The 15,053-nt window shown below is 45.2% G+C and overlaps 1 protein-coding gene across 1 annotated transcript in view; it reads right to left on the bottom strand.

Moving 5' to 3' along the window:
• IL2RG (interleukin 2 receptor subunit gamma) overlaps nt 1–11,011 on the bottom strand; it is a 61,775-nt gene extending 50,764 nt beyond the window's left edge. The window contains exon 1 of the mRNA XM_073556156.1: nt 10,716–11,011. Coding sequence (XP_073412257.1) covers nt 10,716–10,854 — 139 coding nt within the window. The 5' untranslated portion in view covers nt 10,855–11,011. The remainder of the gene's footprint in view (nt 1–10,715) is intronic.
• Nucleotides 11,012–15,053: the final 4,042 nt, after the last annotated feature.

Below are 15,053 nucleotides of genomic sequence, written 5' to 3'. Positions count from 1 at the left end.
TGGTGAGAATACTCTTTAGCAGTGCTATGTAAATGAGGTTTGAAGTGTTCTGGAGCTCAGAGCACTTGCACTGTCTTGGCTCTCAGCTCTCAGCTTCATTCTCAGCCTAACTTCATCAGTAACAGTGCTATCTCCTGCCCAGAGCACTTTCAGCCTCTCACTTCTAAAGCTGATTTTTTTGTATCAGAGCTGGTTGGGTGGAAAGGAGGAAGGGTACAATGAGCTGACAGTTACCTTTTAAGCTGTAAAACCAAAACCCTACTCTATTAGCTGATCTCTTAACTAGGCCAGGTCATCTATCACAATACATAGTTGACATCTACAGACACAAAAATAAATTCTATTTTATGTTTTCTTTATGTGATTGAATATATACAGTAATATATGTTATGGTCGGCGGAACGCACCAGATATAAAATAATAGGAGGTGCGTTCGCCGCCCGGGGTCCACCGTGCAGTAGATGGTAAGACCGCTGCTGGGTAATGGCAGATGCACCAAAAGGTGAAGTAGTGCGCACGGGTTAGCGTCACCCGAATGCTAGTCGCTTGGCAGAAATAAATGTAAAGATGCTGGCCCTGTTAACGTCACAGGAGCTGGCGTGTGGCATCGCAGCCGCGAACACCAATAGCTGCTGTTAATGCAGCGCTGCGGCAACTAAAGCCGCAAGCGTCGGCGCCGAGAACCGGGCACCGACGGATGCTAGTGTAGGCGTGGAAAGCACAGTGGCGTGTAGCTTGCCACAATCTGGAGCTGACTAACCCAACACACAGTCACCATTCATAGTATCCAAGGGAAGGGATTTCATAATAAGTCAGTCACCAGTCCATGCATCCATCACCATATATACACAGCATAATATGCTACACTAGCACATGGCTGAGCCGCCATGCGGGCTTTTTATAGCCATGCGCTTCCGGGACCTTCCAGAACCCTGGAAAGGACCAATCAGATCCGACACAGGACCTGAACATGTGACCCCTGCTCTCCAGTGAGAGGTCACCATGCGGGCATGCCCAGTAGAACGGCATGAGGACTTAGCCTCTGGAGCGGTTCCCTGCAGAGCAGGTTGCACTACCATTGCTGCACCAGAGGTGGCAGCCACATCCAGGCTGTCAGAGCGAGTCTGAGCAGTACGCCTGGCTCGCCGTGATTGCTGCACAACACCCGGAGCGGTCGGAGGAGAATGGGAGACTGCTGGATGTCTGGCTCTGGATTCCTGCCGTGCAGTCAGGAATCCGATGCCTAACATTAGGCCCCCTCCCCTCTGTGCTTCACTGCGCTCAAAAGCCGCGATCAGCAGCGGTGCGTGGATGTTTTCTACCGGCTCCCAGGTTCGAGCCTCGGGCCCATGACCCTTCCAATCCACTAAATAAAATTTTTTGCCACGGACAAACCTGCGCCCTACGATGGCATTAACCTCAAACTTGTCAGATGATAAGTCTGACGACCCGGCCGATGACTGAGAAAACCGGACCATGTGAACTGGTTTGAGGAGGGACACATGAAACACGTCCGAAATGGCTAAATGTGGAGGAAGAGCCAGGCGGTAGACCACCGAGCTAATTCACTCAAGGACCTTGAATGGTCCAATATATCGCAGCGTGAACTTAGGGGACTCGACCTGTAGTTTGATGTTTCGGGTGGAGAGCCACACCATGTCACCAGGGGAGAAGCTTGGAGCGGGTCGCCGATACGTGTCGGCGGACACCCTCATCCTTTCTTTAGAAGCACAGATAGCATCCTGAGTGCGATCCCAAATGTCCCGGGCCTCCACTGCCCAGTCTGCCACCCTGGAGTCAGTGGAGGACACTGGCATCGAAACAGGAACGCGTGGATGTTGACCGTAGTTTAGGAGGAAGGGCGTCTGACCAGTGGAATCAGCCACCGCATTCTTTAGGGCAAATTCAGCCCAAGGTAGCAAGGATGCCCAGTCATCCTGCCTGGCAGAGACAAAATGCCGCAGGTAGGTAACCAAGGTCTGATTGGCTCTCTCGACCAAGCCGTTCGTCTCGGGATGGTAGGCGGAGGACAGATTTAGCTCGATGCTGAGTAGGCTGCAGAGCTCCCTCCAGAACCGAGACGCAAACTGGGGACCTCAGTCACTCACGATTTTGTCCGGCATGCCATGCAAACGGAACACGTGCTTTATGAGCAAAGTGGCAAGACCACGGGCGGAAGGCAGCCGTGCGAGTAGCACCAAATGCACCATTTTGGAAAAATGGTCAGTGACCACCCAGATGACCATACTGCCACCAGACTTGGGCAGGCCAACTATGAAATCCATGCCAACCATCTCATACGGTCTATCCGCCACTGGCAGGGGATATAACAGCCCCGCCGGCCTCTGTCTAGAAGGTCTGTTCCGAGCACACGAAATGCATGCTTGCACGTATTCCTTAACGTCTCGAGCCATATGTGGCCACCAATATGACCTAGCCTGGAGTTCGGTGGTCCATTTATTGCCAAAATGACCACCTACCCTGGAGGCGTGTGCCCAGGCAAGGACCTTCGGCAGTAGCTGAGGATTAACCAAGGTCTTGCCCAGTGGCACTGACTCGAGTGAAACTGGAGCCACGGTTGTAAAACTCTCCGACGGGAGAATAAGCCGAGGCTAAGCCTCTCCCTCTTCCACCGAAACCACCGAGCATGAAAGAGCATCCGCAGAGAGATAATGCAGGGTGAAGCGGAAGCGGGAAAAGAAAAGCGACCACCTAGCCTGACGGGAGTTCAGGCGCTGGGTCGTTTGCAAATAGACCAGATTCTTATGGTCCGTTTGGCCGGATCCATAGCCAATCCCTGGGCCGAAATGATATAGCCCAGGAACGGCAAGGACTCCTGCTCAAACTGACACTTCTCCAGCTTGGCGTATAGAGAGTTCGCCCGTAAACGGTCGAAGACCCTGCATACGTCTCTCAGGTGAGTGGTCAAATCTGGCGAGAAGATGAGTATATCATCCATATAGACCACCACCGAAGTCGACAGCATATCGCGGAAGATGTCGTTGACGAAGTCTTGGAAGACAGCTGGCGCATTACATAGGCCAAAGGGCATAACCAGATATTCATAGTGGCTATCCCTGGTGTTAAAGGCTGTCTTTCACTCGTCTCCCTCGCGAATGCGGATCAGGTTGTATGCCCCCCGTAGATCTAGTTTTGTAAAGATCCGGGCCCCTCGCAACCTGTCAAACAGTTCAGAGATCAACGGAAGAGGGTACTTGTTCTTCACTGTTATGGCATTGAGACCTCTGTAATCAATGCAGGGACGTAACTCTCCGCTCTTTTTCTGAACGAAAAAGAACCCTGCACCAGCCGGCAACACCGACTTCCTGATGAAACCTCTAACCAGGTTCTCCCGGATGTATTGTGACAAAGCTTCTGTCTCAGGGAGTGATAATGGATACACACAGCCTCTAGGAGGTTCTGTGCCTGGCATGAGATCTATCGGGCAATCATATGAGCGGTGTGGCAGGAGCGTCTCCGCAGACTTTTTGGAGAAGACGTCCGCGGACTGATGGTAGGGTTTAGGAAGTGCGGAGAGATCCGCAGGCACTTCAGTGGAAGCCACCTGAAGGCTGCCCTTCAGACACTTTCCCTCACAATTTTTGCTCCAGGCCAGTATTTTCCCTGATGCCCACTCAATATGAGGAGAGTGGCAACGGAGCCAGGGAAGACCAAGTAGCACTTGGTCAATACCGTCTGGCAAAATGAGCAGGGATAAGATCTCTCGATGGGACGGAGAGATAGAAAGCCCGAGTGGGACTGTCTGATGGGTCACCTGGGTAGGCAAATGCGCCCCATTAACCACCATGATGGTCAGTGGTTGAGGCAGCAACACCTGAGGGATAGCATGTTTCTGGGCGAAGGTTGAGGACATAAAATTCCCTTCGGCCCCGGAATCCATGATAACCTCCGCCTCCCAGGTGAGGGGGCCACTGTCTAAGGTACCCCGGAATACCGGTTTGGGTGAGAAGGGTTTCATGCTGGACTGACCACCTCCTATGACCACAGGACGTGGGCGTTTTTTCGCCTGCAAAGGACATGTGCTGGCCGAGTGTCCAAGTTGTCGACACTTGTAGCAACGTACATAACTACGCACCGGTGGCGGCTTGGAGTCGGTGCAGGACACCTCCATAGGTTTGGAGGGTACGTGCTCCTGTGCAGGGTATCTCAGCGGCTCGGTGAAGGTGGGAGCCAAATTAACCCTTCGTCTGGATTGTGCACGCTCCAGCCCACGCTCCGTAAACCGGAGGTCAATGCGGGTGGAGACTGCAATCAATTCTTCCACGTCTTTAACGTGCTCAGCCAACCCTCTCCAAAACACCAGGACTAAAGCTTTGTCCGGCCACTCTAGTTCAGAAGCCAATGTCCGGAACCGGACAGCATAATGGCTGACCGAGAGTGACCCCTGTGTTAGGGAGAGTAATTGTAAAGAGGTGTCGTGCGTCATCCGGGGTCCCAAAAAGACCTGCTTCAGGGCCGTGAGGAACTGGGCAGCACCCTGAACCACCGGATCATCACGTTCCCACAAAGGTGTAGCCCACTGTAATGCTCTGCCAGACAATAAAGAGATGATAAATCCCACCTTAGCCTGCTCTGTAGGGAACTGCGTAGCCAGTAACTCGAGCTGAATTGAGCACTGGCTGATAAATCCCCTACAGGTGGCGCTGTCACCCGAGAACTTGTCGGGGAGCGGGAGGCGAGAGATTGTCGGCGTGGGCATTAGTGTGGGCACACGTGAGACAGCCTCAGCACCTGTCTGAGCGGCAGTCAACGCGGTATTCGCAGCTGAGTTGGCGCTCTCAATAGCCGCCAACCTGCTCTCCAGCTGCTGAATATAGCACTGCAACTGCTGCACGTCTGCCATTACCAGCCAGACCCTGGCGCTAGTGTAATGTTATGGTCGGCGGAACGCACCAGATATAAAATAATAGGAGGTGCGTTCGCTGCACGGGGTCCACCGTGCAGTAGATGGTAAGACCGCTGCTGGGTAATGGCAGATGCACCAGAAGGGGAAGTAGTGCGCACGGGTTAGCGTCACCCGAACGCTAGGAGCGGCTCTGTGCAGACACAGAGTCGCTTGGCAGAAATAAATGTAAAGACGCTGGCCCTGTTAACGTCACAGGAGCCGGCGTGTGGCGTCGCAGCCGCGAACACCAACAGCTGCTGTTAATGCAGCGCTGCGGCAACTAAAGCTGCAAGCGTCAGCGCCGAGAACCGGGTACCGACGGACGCTAGTGTAGGCGTGGAAAGCACAGTGGCGTGTAGCTTCCCACAATCTGGAGCTGAGTAACCCAACACACAGTCACCATTCGTAGTATCCAAGGGAAGGGGTTTCATAATAAGTCAGTCACCAGTCCATGCATCCATCACCATACATACACAGCATAATATGCTACACTAGCGCATGGCCGAGCCGCCATGCGGGCTTTTTATAGCCATGCGCTTCTGGGACCTTCCAGTACCCTGGAAAGGACCAATCAGATCCGACACAGGACTTGAACATGTGACCCCTGCTCTCCAGTGAGAGGTCACCTTGCGGGCATGCCCAGTAGCACGGCATGAGGACTTAGCCTCTGGAGCGGTTCCCTGCAGAGCAGGTTGCACTACCATTGCTGCACCGGAGGTGGCAGCAACATCCAGGCTGTCAGAGCGAGTCTGAGCAGTACGCCTGGCTCGCCGTGATTGCTGAGCAACACCCGAGCGGTCGGAGGAGAATGGGAGACTGCTGGATGTCTGCCTCTGGATTCCTGCCGTGCAGAGTCAGGAATCCGACGCCTAACAATATATACCAGTAATTAAAATTATTACCCTGCACAAGCGAAATATATCTAAAAATAATTGGCAGTATGACTCAAAGTAAAGAAAACTATGAATAAAATAAGCAGAACTTAAAATGCAATGGAGGTTAAGAAATGAATAATAATTTTCATTCCAGTTCCTTTGCCAATAAGAAAAAGGGTTCTAGTTAGCTACCATTGTGTAATGTAAGAAAAGTATATATGATCAGAACGATCTACGGGACACTGGTCCAGCCTCTACGTCAGTCCTCCGTAGCAGCCAGACCAATGCAGTAAAAATGTCCTCAGCTGTCATGTGTATGAGAGCCTCCTGGGTACCTTTTGTGATTGCAGAGCCTTCAAGTTGGCATGACGTTGGTGAGGCTAAAGCAACATTGTAATGTCATGTGGGCCTTGTGGTCACAAGAAGTGCCCAGGAGGATACTGATATACCAATGCCAGCCAAAGAAGTTTGTGCCACTCTGATCCAGCTGCCGTGGAATACTGACATGATCAAGGATTTTACATATCTTTTCTCTCAACTCTAAATAATAGCAATAAATATTTTTCAGAATAAACTTCTTATGTGGCATTTATGTTAGCAGCATGGAAGCCAAAAGTAGTCTAACTATATTCACCATTACATAAATAAATAAAATAAAAACAAGCCATTGTCTTGTTGTCTTCACCAAATCATTGGGTTTTTTTTACCAATTTTTAAGCCAATACTTACATAGTAGTAAAGCAATATTTTATGTAACAAAGCCCCGCTACAAAAGTTGGATCATTGTCTTAATAAATAAGACTCTCTTGAAAGACAACCTGGAGAGTGTGTCTTTTATTAGTCTTCCTACAGAGCTGAAATCCCGGGTGCACCAATGCCGACCTACCTGATACCCGATAGGCTCAGACAAAAGAAATACCATTTTGCATATACATAAATGAACAAGATTTTACCACTTAATGTTAATATTTGTGTAATTTTGGGAGCTACTATTAAAAATATGAATTAACGGGGATCATTTATACCAATTAATATATTTCTGGTCCAGTTTTCTTATATAGTCCACATTGAAAATTGCTTATTATTAAATTCATAATTGATATACGGCTTTCCCCAAATTATACACAATACCCTTAGAAGGGCACCTGGGATACCAAGAACCTGATTGTTCTGGCCTTGGGTTTTGTTCTACTGCGTACATGCCATCTTTTGTTTCCAATGCCATTTTATATATCTTCAATGAAAGTTATTATCAAGCGCAAGTGAAAAATAGCTAAAAATGATTTTCATTATAATTCAACATGAATATAGCTGAATAGCACTGTAATGGATTCTAAAAATAATCATTTTCTTTCAGATTCTTGGCCAATAAAAAGGGTTGTACTTAGCTATTTTTGTGTAATTTAAGGATAGCAATAAATATTTTTCCAAATAAATAAATTATGTGACAGTTTGTAGGATGTAAGCTGAAAACGTTTCGATTATTTAGTATCCCATAAAATGAAACACGTCTCTGTATACAAAAGATTACGGTACTTAAGAATTAAAGTATGATTTAAAAATTTGTAAAAAAAATTTTTTAGTTTTGCATACACATAAATTAACAATCCTTTCAGCTATTATTATTGTTAGGCTATTAATAAAGATATGGGTTCACGAAGATCTTTGGCACCAATGAGTCTATTTCTACTCCAATTTTGCTTTCACTTCTATAAGGTCCATACTGAAATATTATTTACTGAGGTTTTCATAATAGAAATTTGGCTTGCCGTAAATTCTTTTATAACGTAGCGGTATAAATTAAGCATGAGCTTACTATAACTACACATGTGAAAGAACTAACTTTTAATTTCATGGGGTCTTGAGTTTACCATTTTATGGTTTTATAATGCCTGTATCCTTTCAGAAAATCTGATCTCGATCCCATTTATATAAAACTGTCCTAAAAATGACTTTTTATATCCAACTGCATTGTATTTTTGTGCTGTACAGATCTGGGCCAATACATTATCTTTTGTGCCTTCAAATTTCTTGCAGAGAGGCAACTCAATATGGCTGTAAATGGAGTTCACAATTCTAGAATGTGAAACAGCAAGGACTATGCTTGGCACTGCAAAGTCTCTGCATCCAAGAAAAGGAAGAAAGGTCCAGCTCCAGAAATTTAAAATCCAGGATTTTTATTGTATCATGTTTAAAATACATTCATGGCTGCTTGTGATCAAGTGACGGCAACAAAGTTCACCGCATGGGGATATTCTCCAGGTCTCTGTACGCGTTTCGAGCACAAATGCTCTTAGACTCATAATCATATCAATAGATCTTGGAATAATAAGAAGTTCCACAATTTGATTTGATAAAAAAAAATGTTCCTGTGCTGAGATAATATTATAAATGTGCCCCTGCTGTGTACTGTTTAACCGTTAAGCCGCTGCAGTTCATTGTTAGTACTTACCACTTCTCCTGGCCAGAGAAGGAAGATAAGTAACTTATGATAAATGGGTATACAGACGAAAGAGCAAGAACTCACAGCTGCTGTTTTCTGAGGTATCGCAGTTCCCTACCAGAATCAAGTCAATGACGTAGTAGATCCATTGGCTGATGAGCTTATGTACCACTCATTTTATTTATGATGAGTTCACAAGAGTGCTGACAAGGAAGAAACACTTGCTCCTGTGATAAAACAGGCAGTGAAATGTTTTTCTTCAAAAAGTAGCAGTTGCGAGCCCCTGCTGTTTTGTCCGTATACTCACTTATCATAAGTGGCCAGGAATTGTGGTATACGGCAGTTCTTGCTTGTGCAGATACAGCAAATCCCAGTATATAGTGTGGCACATTTATAAGATTATCTCAGCACTGCATTTTTTTAACCCATCCAATTGCGGAACTTGTTATTATTCCAAGATCTATTGACTAAAATGTACTTTGTTTGTGGGACAACCCTATTAAGAAGTATTTTTAATAAAGGTGCAGCTTTCTTATAATGTGGCTTAAAGTGAATCTGACACCAGGTTTTTGCTAGCCCATCTGAGAGCAGCATGAAGAATGGGGTAGAGATCCTGATTCCAGCTATGTATCCTTTACAGGGTTGCTTGCTGTTATTTTGATAAAATCACTGTTTTATCTGTTCCAGGTCTACCAGTTCTCTGAATACTGAGAGTTGTATAACCGCACTGATACCACCAGGGGTGGGATTCAGCCGGTTCTCCCTGATTCTGTGGAACCGGTTGTTAAAAAAGCAGCCGGTTCCCCGAACCGGGGCGATCCAGAGCTGCGTTCTGGTACTTTGTTGCAGGAGGAGCAGAGGAGGACTCTTGCTCTGCTTCCTAGCCCCACCTTCTGGATACCGCGCACTGATACGTGCAGTGACTGGGAATGAGCACACCCCGCCGGACCCCGGTGATACCTGCGGCAGTGCAGTGCGGCTATTGGGTATCTGGAACTGGAGGAGTCACAGCGCGCTGCTACCCAGTGTGAGCTGCGCTGGACTCTGTCTGCGGCCTGCCTGTGCCAGATCATCTTCATCACCCCAGTCACCGGTGCGGTGATGACCGTGTGCTGCCAGTGTGTGCACGGTGGAGCAGGATGGACGGTGCATGTGGTGCGGGGACAGGATGCTATCGAGAAGGCCTGGTCAACCGCGGGACTTACCTCAGATGCAGCCTGTCACTGTGTACTGGACCACTCCAATGCCAGGTCAGTATGTGCTGCCTATTGGGGACCTGTGCTGCTATTGGGGACCTGTGCTGCCTATTGGGGACATTTTCCTGGCTATTGGGGACCTGTGCTGCCTAAAGGGAAGAATGCTGCCTATTGGGGACATTTACCTGCCTATTGGGGACCTGTGCTGCCTATTGGGGTCATTTACCTGCCTATTGGGGACCTGTGCTGCTTATTGGGGACATTTACCTGCCTATTGGGGACCTATGCTGCCTATTGGAGACCCATGCTGCGTATTGGGGACATTTACCTGCCTACAGTATACAGTATTATGGAATGTGACATCACCACACAGTCTACAGTATTGTAGAATGTAATGCACCGGACAGTATACAGTATTATAGGATAAGATAAGATATTATAGGATAAAGGTGTGTGTAAATGGGTGTGGCTCAAAAATGGGTGTGGCTTAAAAATGGGTGTGGTTTTCCTACACACAAACACAGAACCTGTTGTAAAAAATTTGAATCCCACCCCTGGATACCCATTGATTGGCAGTTTTCAGTGTGCACAGAAAACTACCAATCAGTGGTGGGGGTGGGGTTATAGAGAGCTCATGAACATAGAGGACTATATGGACACATGTTTACTAGTCCACTAGGGATAATCTCCTGCTGATAAAACTGGTAAGACTTTCTGAAACTACACTAAGCTGCCCAGTAAGTGACATATTGTTGGATACAGCATCTCCGTCTCTCATATTAGGTAGCAAAAACCTGGAGATGGATTCCCTTTAATAGTTATCTCATGTGATTTTACCAAAGTATTACAATGTATATTAAGATACATGACAATATATAAAACCCACATACAGTATGTCATGACTATAATGGGAATGTGCACAGAATCCTGAACTGGTCTAATAGAAAATCAAGTGTGTTTGCAATCTAATGCAATCGTTCTGTGTTTTTTTTCATCGCCCTATGGTCAGTTCTCAAGATCAGTAGAGTCCCAGCTGATAAATCACAAATGATCAGTTATATTTAATAGCCATTTTGTAAGATTCAATTCTGGGACCATTCCAATAATGACTGGTTGTAAAATATAACTAACAGCAGAAATAATATTCTCCCAAAAATGTGAATCTGCAATATGTTATAATGAAACACAATATGTTAAACTATAGATAGGAAAGTAAGGTTTAATGATCGGAACCTCAGAAGCTTCCAAGTTCTGAAGGAGCAAAACATGGATTTAAGTTTATTTGCCGTAATTACCTGGTTTATCTCTGCTGTCAATGCCACGGATCGGGGCCGATAGTATGATCATACAGAAGAAATACAGTCCCAATCTTACTGAACGTATCCCATGACAAACAGGATAGAGCTTCATCATGGACTTCATATCTAAGGACATTTTATCTGCCACCAATATGTCCTTTCGTAGTAAAGGTCTTCTAGCTCCTGTGTAGAAAATAAATCTCCCATAAAAATAAGGAAAACTGATTGACTTGATCCAATCTAGTTAGTATGATAGTTGCCTTTAAGTCAATGCGTACAAATACCCTTCTTATCATTTCATCTCAGGAGTTTGTACATCTTATTCGTTTCAGTTTCCTTATTCTTCTTTTTCCTGCCACATGAAAAACCCCTTAAGACTCATTTCCTGTTATTTAAGCTTTTGTGCTACCTGAATCACCACATGAGATGGTTAAGTTAAAACATTCAGTTTGGACTTTGTTCTAATAGGCATTTACTTATAGGAATAAAATACGGACAAGCTCCGAAAGAACATCAACCATCAGTAAGCGTGCAATAAAATGACTCAAGGCAAGATGGAAGGCTGAAAAAAATATTCTGTTTTATTTAAGAAAATATTTATTTTCTTGATTTTTGTAGAAATAGCTAAAGTCAGTATATTCTGAGGAGCATTTACCATTTTTTAGTGTTTGTACATATAAAAATGTGTGTATTAAAGGGAATTTGTCAGCAGGTATTTAACTATGTAATCCGAGGGCAGCATAATATAGGGCAAGAAAGCCTGATTCCAGCGATGTATCACATACTGGGCTGCTTGCTGCAGTTTTGGTAGAATCCCTAATTTCTCTGCTGTAGATGTAGCAGTGGTCAGAATGTGGAGCTGTGTATAACCTCGTCCACACTACTGATTGGCAGCTTCTTTTGTACACTGTCTGCTAGCTGCCAATCATTGGTGGAAGGCAGGATTACACAGATTAGCAGGACTGCAAGACACCTAGTTCTCTAGTGATAATCTCCTGCTGATAAAACACTGCTTTTATTGAAACTACAGCACACAGCCTAGTAAGTGACACATCTCTGGAATCAGGCACTTTCCTATATTATGCTGATCTCAGATTAAATTGCAAAAACCTGTTAACAGATTCTCTTAAGTCTTATTAAAATTAAGCTGCCTTACTGGAAAAGTGGCTACAGGGAGGAAATTAAGTTATGTACTTTTTGCAGAACTGGCTTTCAGTCATATGGGTGTTGCAAGGGGCTGTTACAATCACTGTTCACTATATAGTGAATGCAGCTGCATTAACTTCCCTTAATATTGATTGACAGTCTTCTCTGCATGCATTGTGTATGTGCAGAGCAGGCTGTCAATCAAATTGCCGGACAGTGGTTATACTTGTTCTCACCGTGTAGTGAGCGTTGAGTGTAACAGCTCCCTGCACCATGCTGATCACTGAAAGCGAGTGGCTGCAGGGAGAATTCAAGTACTTTTTTATCCTTGTAGCTGCTGTTCCAGTAAGGCAAAAAGGCCTGATTTTATCACTATTTACCTGCAGATTAACCCTGTATCTGCTGGTAAATAGCGCTTCTAAACATGACAGATTCCCTTTAAGTAAATGCTATATATTAATAATATAACTGATAACTTCTTTAAGTTTTTTTTCTCATAGAAAAATATACTCTGATTTCCTTCAATGGTGCGATCTGCAATATATGGTATAAGGCTGTACCCATAACAAGGCAGTAAAGTCTCATCTGCATAAAAAGGATCTGATAAAAACACTGGTAAAAATCTGCTGTTTTACTTTGAAAAAGTGGGGCACCTTGAGGCTATGTGCACACGTTGCATTTTTTTAGCGTTTTCGCAGCGTTTTTCCGCTGCAAAAACGCTAAGAAAATGCATCCCATGCAATCCTATGGGATTCCGCAGTTGCAGTGCTAATGTTGCAGAATTTTCCGCAGCAGAATCGCATAGCATAGCGGAAAAATACGCAGCAGGTTCATTCTTTGTGCGGAATCGCGGCGATTCCGCACCCATAGAATTGCATTGAAACACTCACTTTACGCATGTGGCTATGCCCACCATGCGTAAAGTGAGCGCTTCATGTGCGGATGGTACCCAGGGTCTGGAGGAGAGGAGACTGTCCTCCATGCCCTGAGTACCATAATCCTGTAAAAAATAGAATTAAAATAAAAATCGGGATATACTTACCCTCTGATTTCCCCCAGAGTCCTTCCCGCCTCTCAGCCGCGCTGCCGGCACCTCTCCGCCACGCTGCCGGCATCATCCGGTCCCAGTGATGCTTTGTGTGAATGACATGAGATGACGTCGCGCTCTCGCGAGCGTGACATCACAAAGGTCCTTCGCGCAAAGCATCACTGGGACCAAAAGATGCCGGGAGCATTGCTGAGGAGATAAGGGGCGGTCAGAAGATGAGAATAACCATTTTTTTAATTATTTGTAACATCCTATCTTTTACTATTCATGCTGCATAGGCAGCATCAATAGTAAAAAGTTGGTCACACTTGTCATGCACTATGCTTGATAAGTGTGACCAACCTGTCAATCACCTTTCCAAGCGATGCTTCAAATCGCTTAGAAAGCGCAAGCATTCTGCAAGCTAAATACACTTGCAAAACGCTTGTGTTTAGTGGGAAAACGCATGTGAATTCCGCATGCGTTTTACCGGCGGCCGGAGTTGCAGAAATGTTGCGGAAATTTCCGCAGCATTTCCGAACGTGTGCACATAACCTGAGAAATCAGATACAGTTCAGTGGAAGCTAAGACCTGTATTGAACTAAGGGTGCTTTCACATTCGCATTTATCTTCTTGTTGTAAACGCATACATCCGAATCCTATTTTGTTGGCGAGACCCACAAACATGAAGATAAACGCAATGTGAAAGCACCCTATCTCGTTTAGGCGATGACTATCAGGAAATATTCTTTAAAGGGGTTGTCCACTACTAAGACAACCCCTTCTTAAACTAAATGTTTGGCCCATATAAAATAATATAGCTTGAACCTCCTGTGCTTGCGATATTCCTGCGGTGTCTGCAGTTGCTCTCCCAGGGGCTGAGATGCGGTGTTGTGAAACATGACGGCTAGAATATTTTGGACTGTGGAAGATAGAGTCGACACCTGGTTTCTGTTACACCTACCAGATAAAGTTCTCTTAAATCTTAGCTGTGTCCATTAGGTGGTAGCACCTCTTAATTGTTTAAGGGTGTTAGTGACCACCTCAAATATTCCAAACCTGGCTAGAAGGAAGCGGTCAGTCTCCATGAAGTTAGGTGAAGTTCTTCCAGTTGAAGACATTGACTTTCCCGAGTTACTAGGGGAGTAATTCTTGGAAACTTCCAATATATCCCCAGAGCAGTAAACCAGGGTGTCTTGGGCCAGCATGGGCAGGAAACAACTACTGAGATATGTTCCTGTTTGATCTTCTTCAATTCTTTGGGATCCTTGGTGGGAAATACATTGGCTAGCTGGAAGGTACATGGAATTGAGAACACATCCAGAGCCCACGGCTGATTGCCTTTTAAGAGGGAGCAGAAGCGGCGAATCTTCATATTCTTGCAAGTGATGATAACCACATTCTTTGCAATCTTGTAGCTGACAACAGTCCCAATGCATCATGATCTGGAAGAAACTATTTTGATGCAGAGACCATTCCTCCGAGAGGTGCTGACTGCGACTTAGTCCAGTAGAATATTGGATATCCCTCTTATGTACACAGCTGAGTGCTGCTGGAGGTTCGTTTCTGCTCTAAAAATGATCGGTTCCATTTCTTTTAAAAAAGCTATGAATCAAGTGCCTTCCTGGCAATTAATGTAGGACATTGTCATTACATGGTCTGACTTGATCCTGACAGCTCACCTTTGGATGGATGAGTGAAATGAAGCAGAGACCTCTGTACTGCTACTGTAATGATACCCACTATTTTATCTGAGAAAAACATATTGGTATAAATTGTCATATATTTTTCACATCACCTAGGATCATGTATAATCTTTTAGTTTGAAGAGAGCTCTTCGTCAAAAAATCCAAACTATAAATCCCAGGATTTATAGCGAGGATGGAGAGATATGGGATTTCTCTCTATTGATGAAGTGTTTAGATAAATTGTGGCAAAATTTGCCTTTATTGACCAGTTGATTAAGCAGGGAAACATAGTTAATACCTTTTCTCTCAGACCAGACAAAATTGCAGAAAAAATCCTGGTGAAAGTAAAAGGGGCTAACAATATACTACAGTGAAGTAAAGTGAACTGCAGATGTTATAATCTAGGGTTTTAATCCAGACGGAACAGGGCACGATCAGATAAACTTTGTACAGAATCTCTTTCAAAATGAACGT

This window comes from Dendrobates tinctorius, unplaced genomic scaffold (assembly GCF_039654945.1).
Source record: "Dendrobates tinctorius isolate UK_male_01 unplaced genomic scaffold, ASM3965494v1 ptg000231l, whole genome shotgun sequence".
NCBI lineage: Eukaryota > Metazoa > Chordata > Amphibia > Anura > Dendrobatidae > Dendrobates > Dendrobates tinctorius.
Note: the sequence above shows the minus strand (reverse complement) of the source record. Positions and strands in the feature narration are given on the sequence as shown.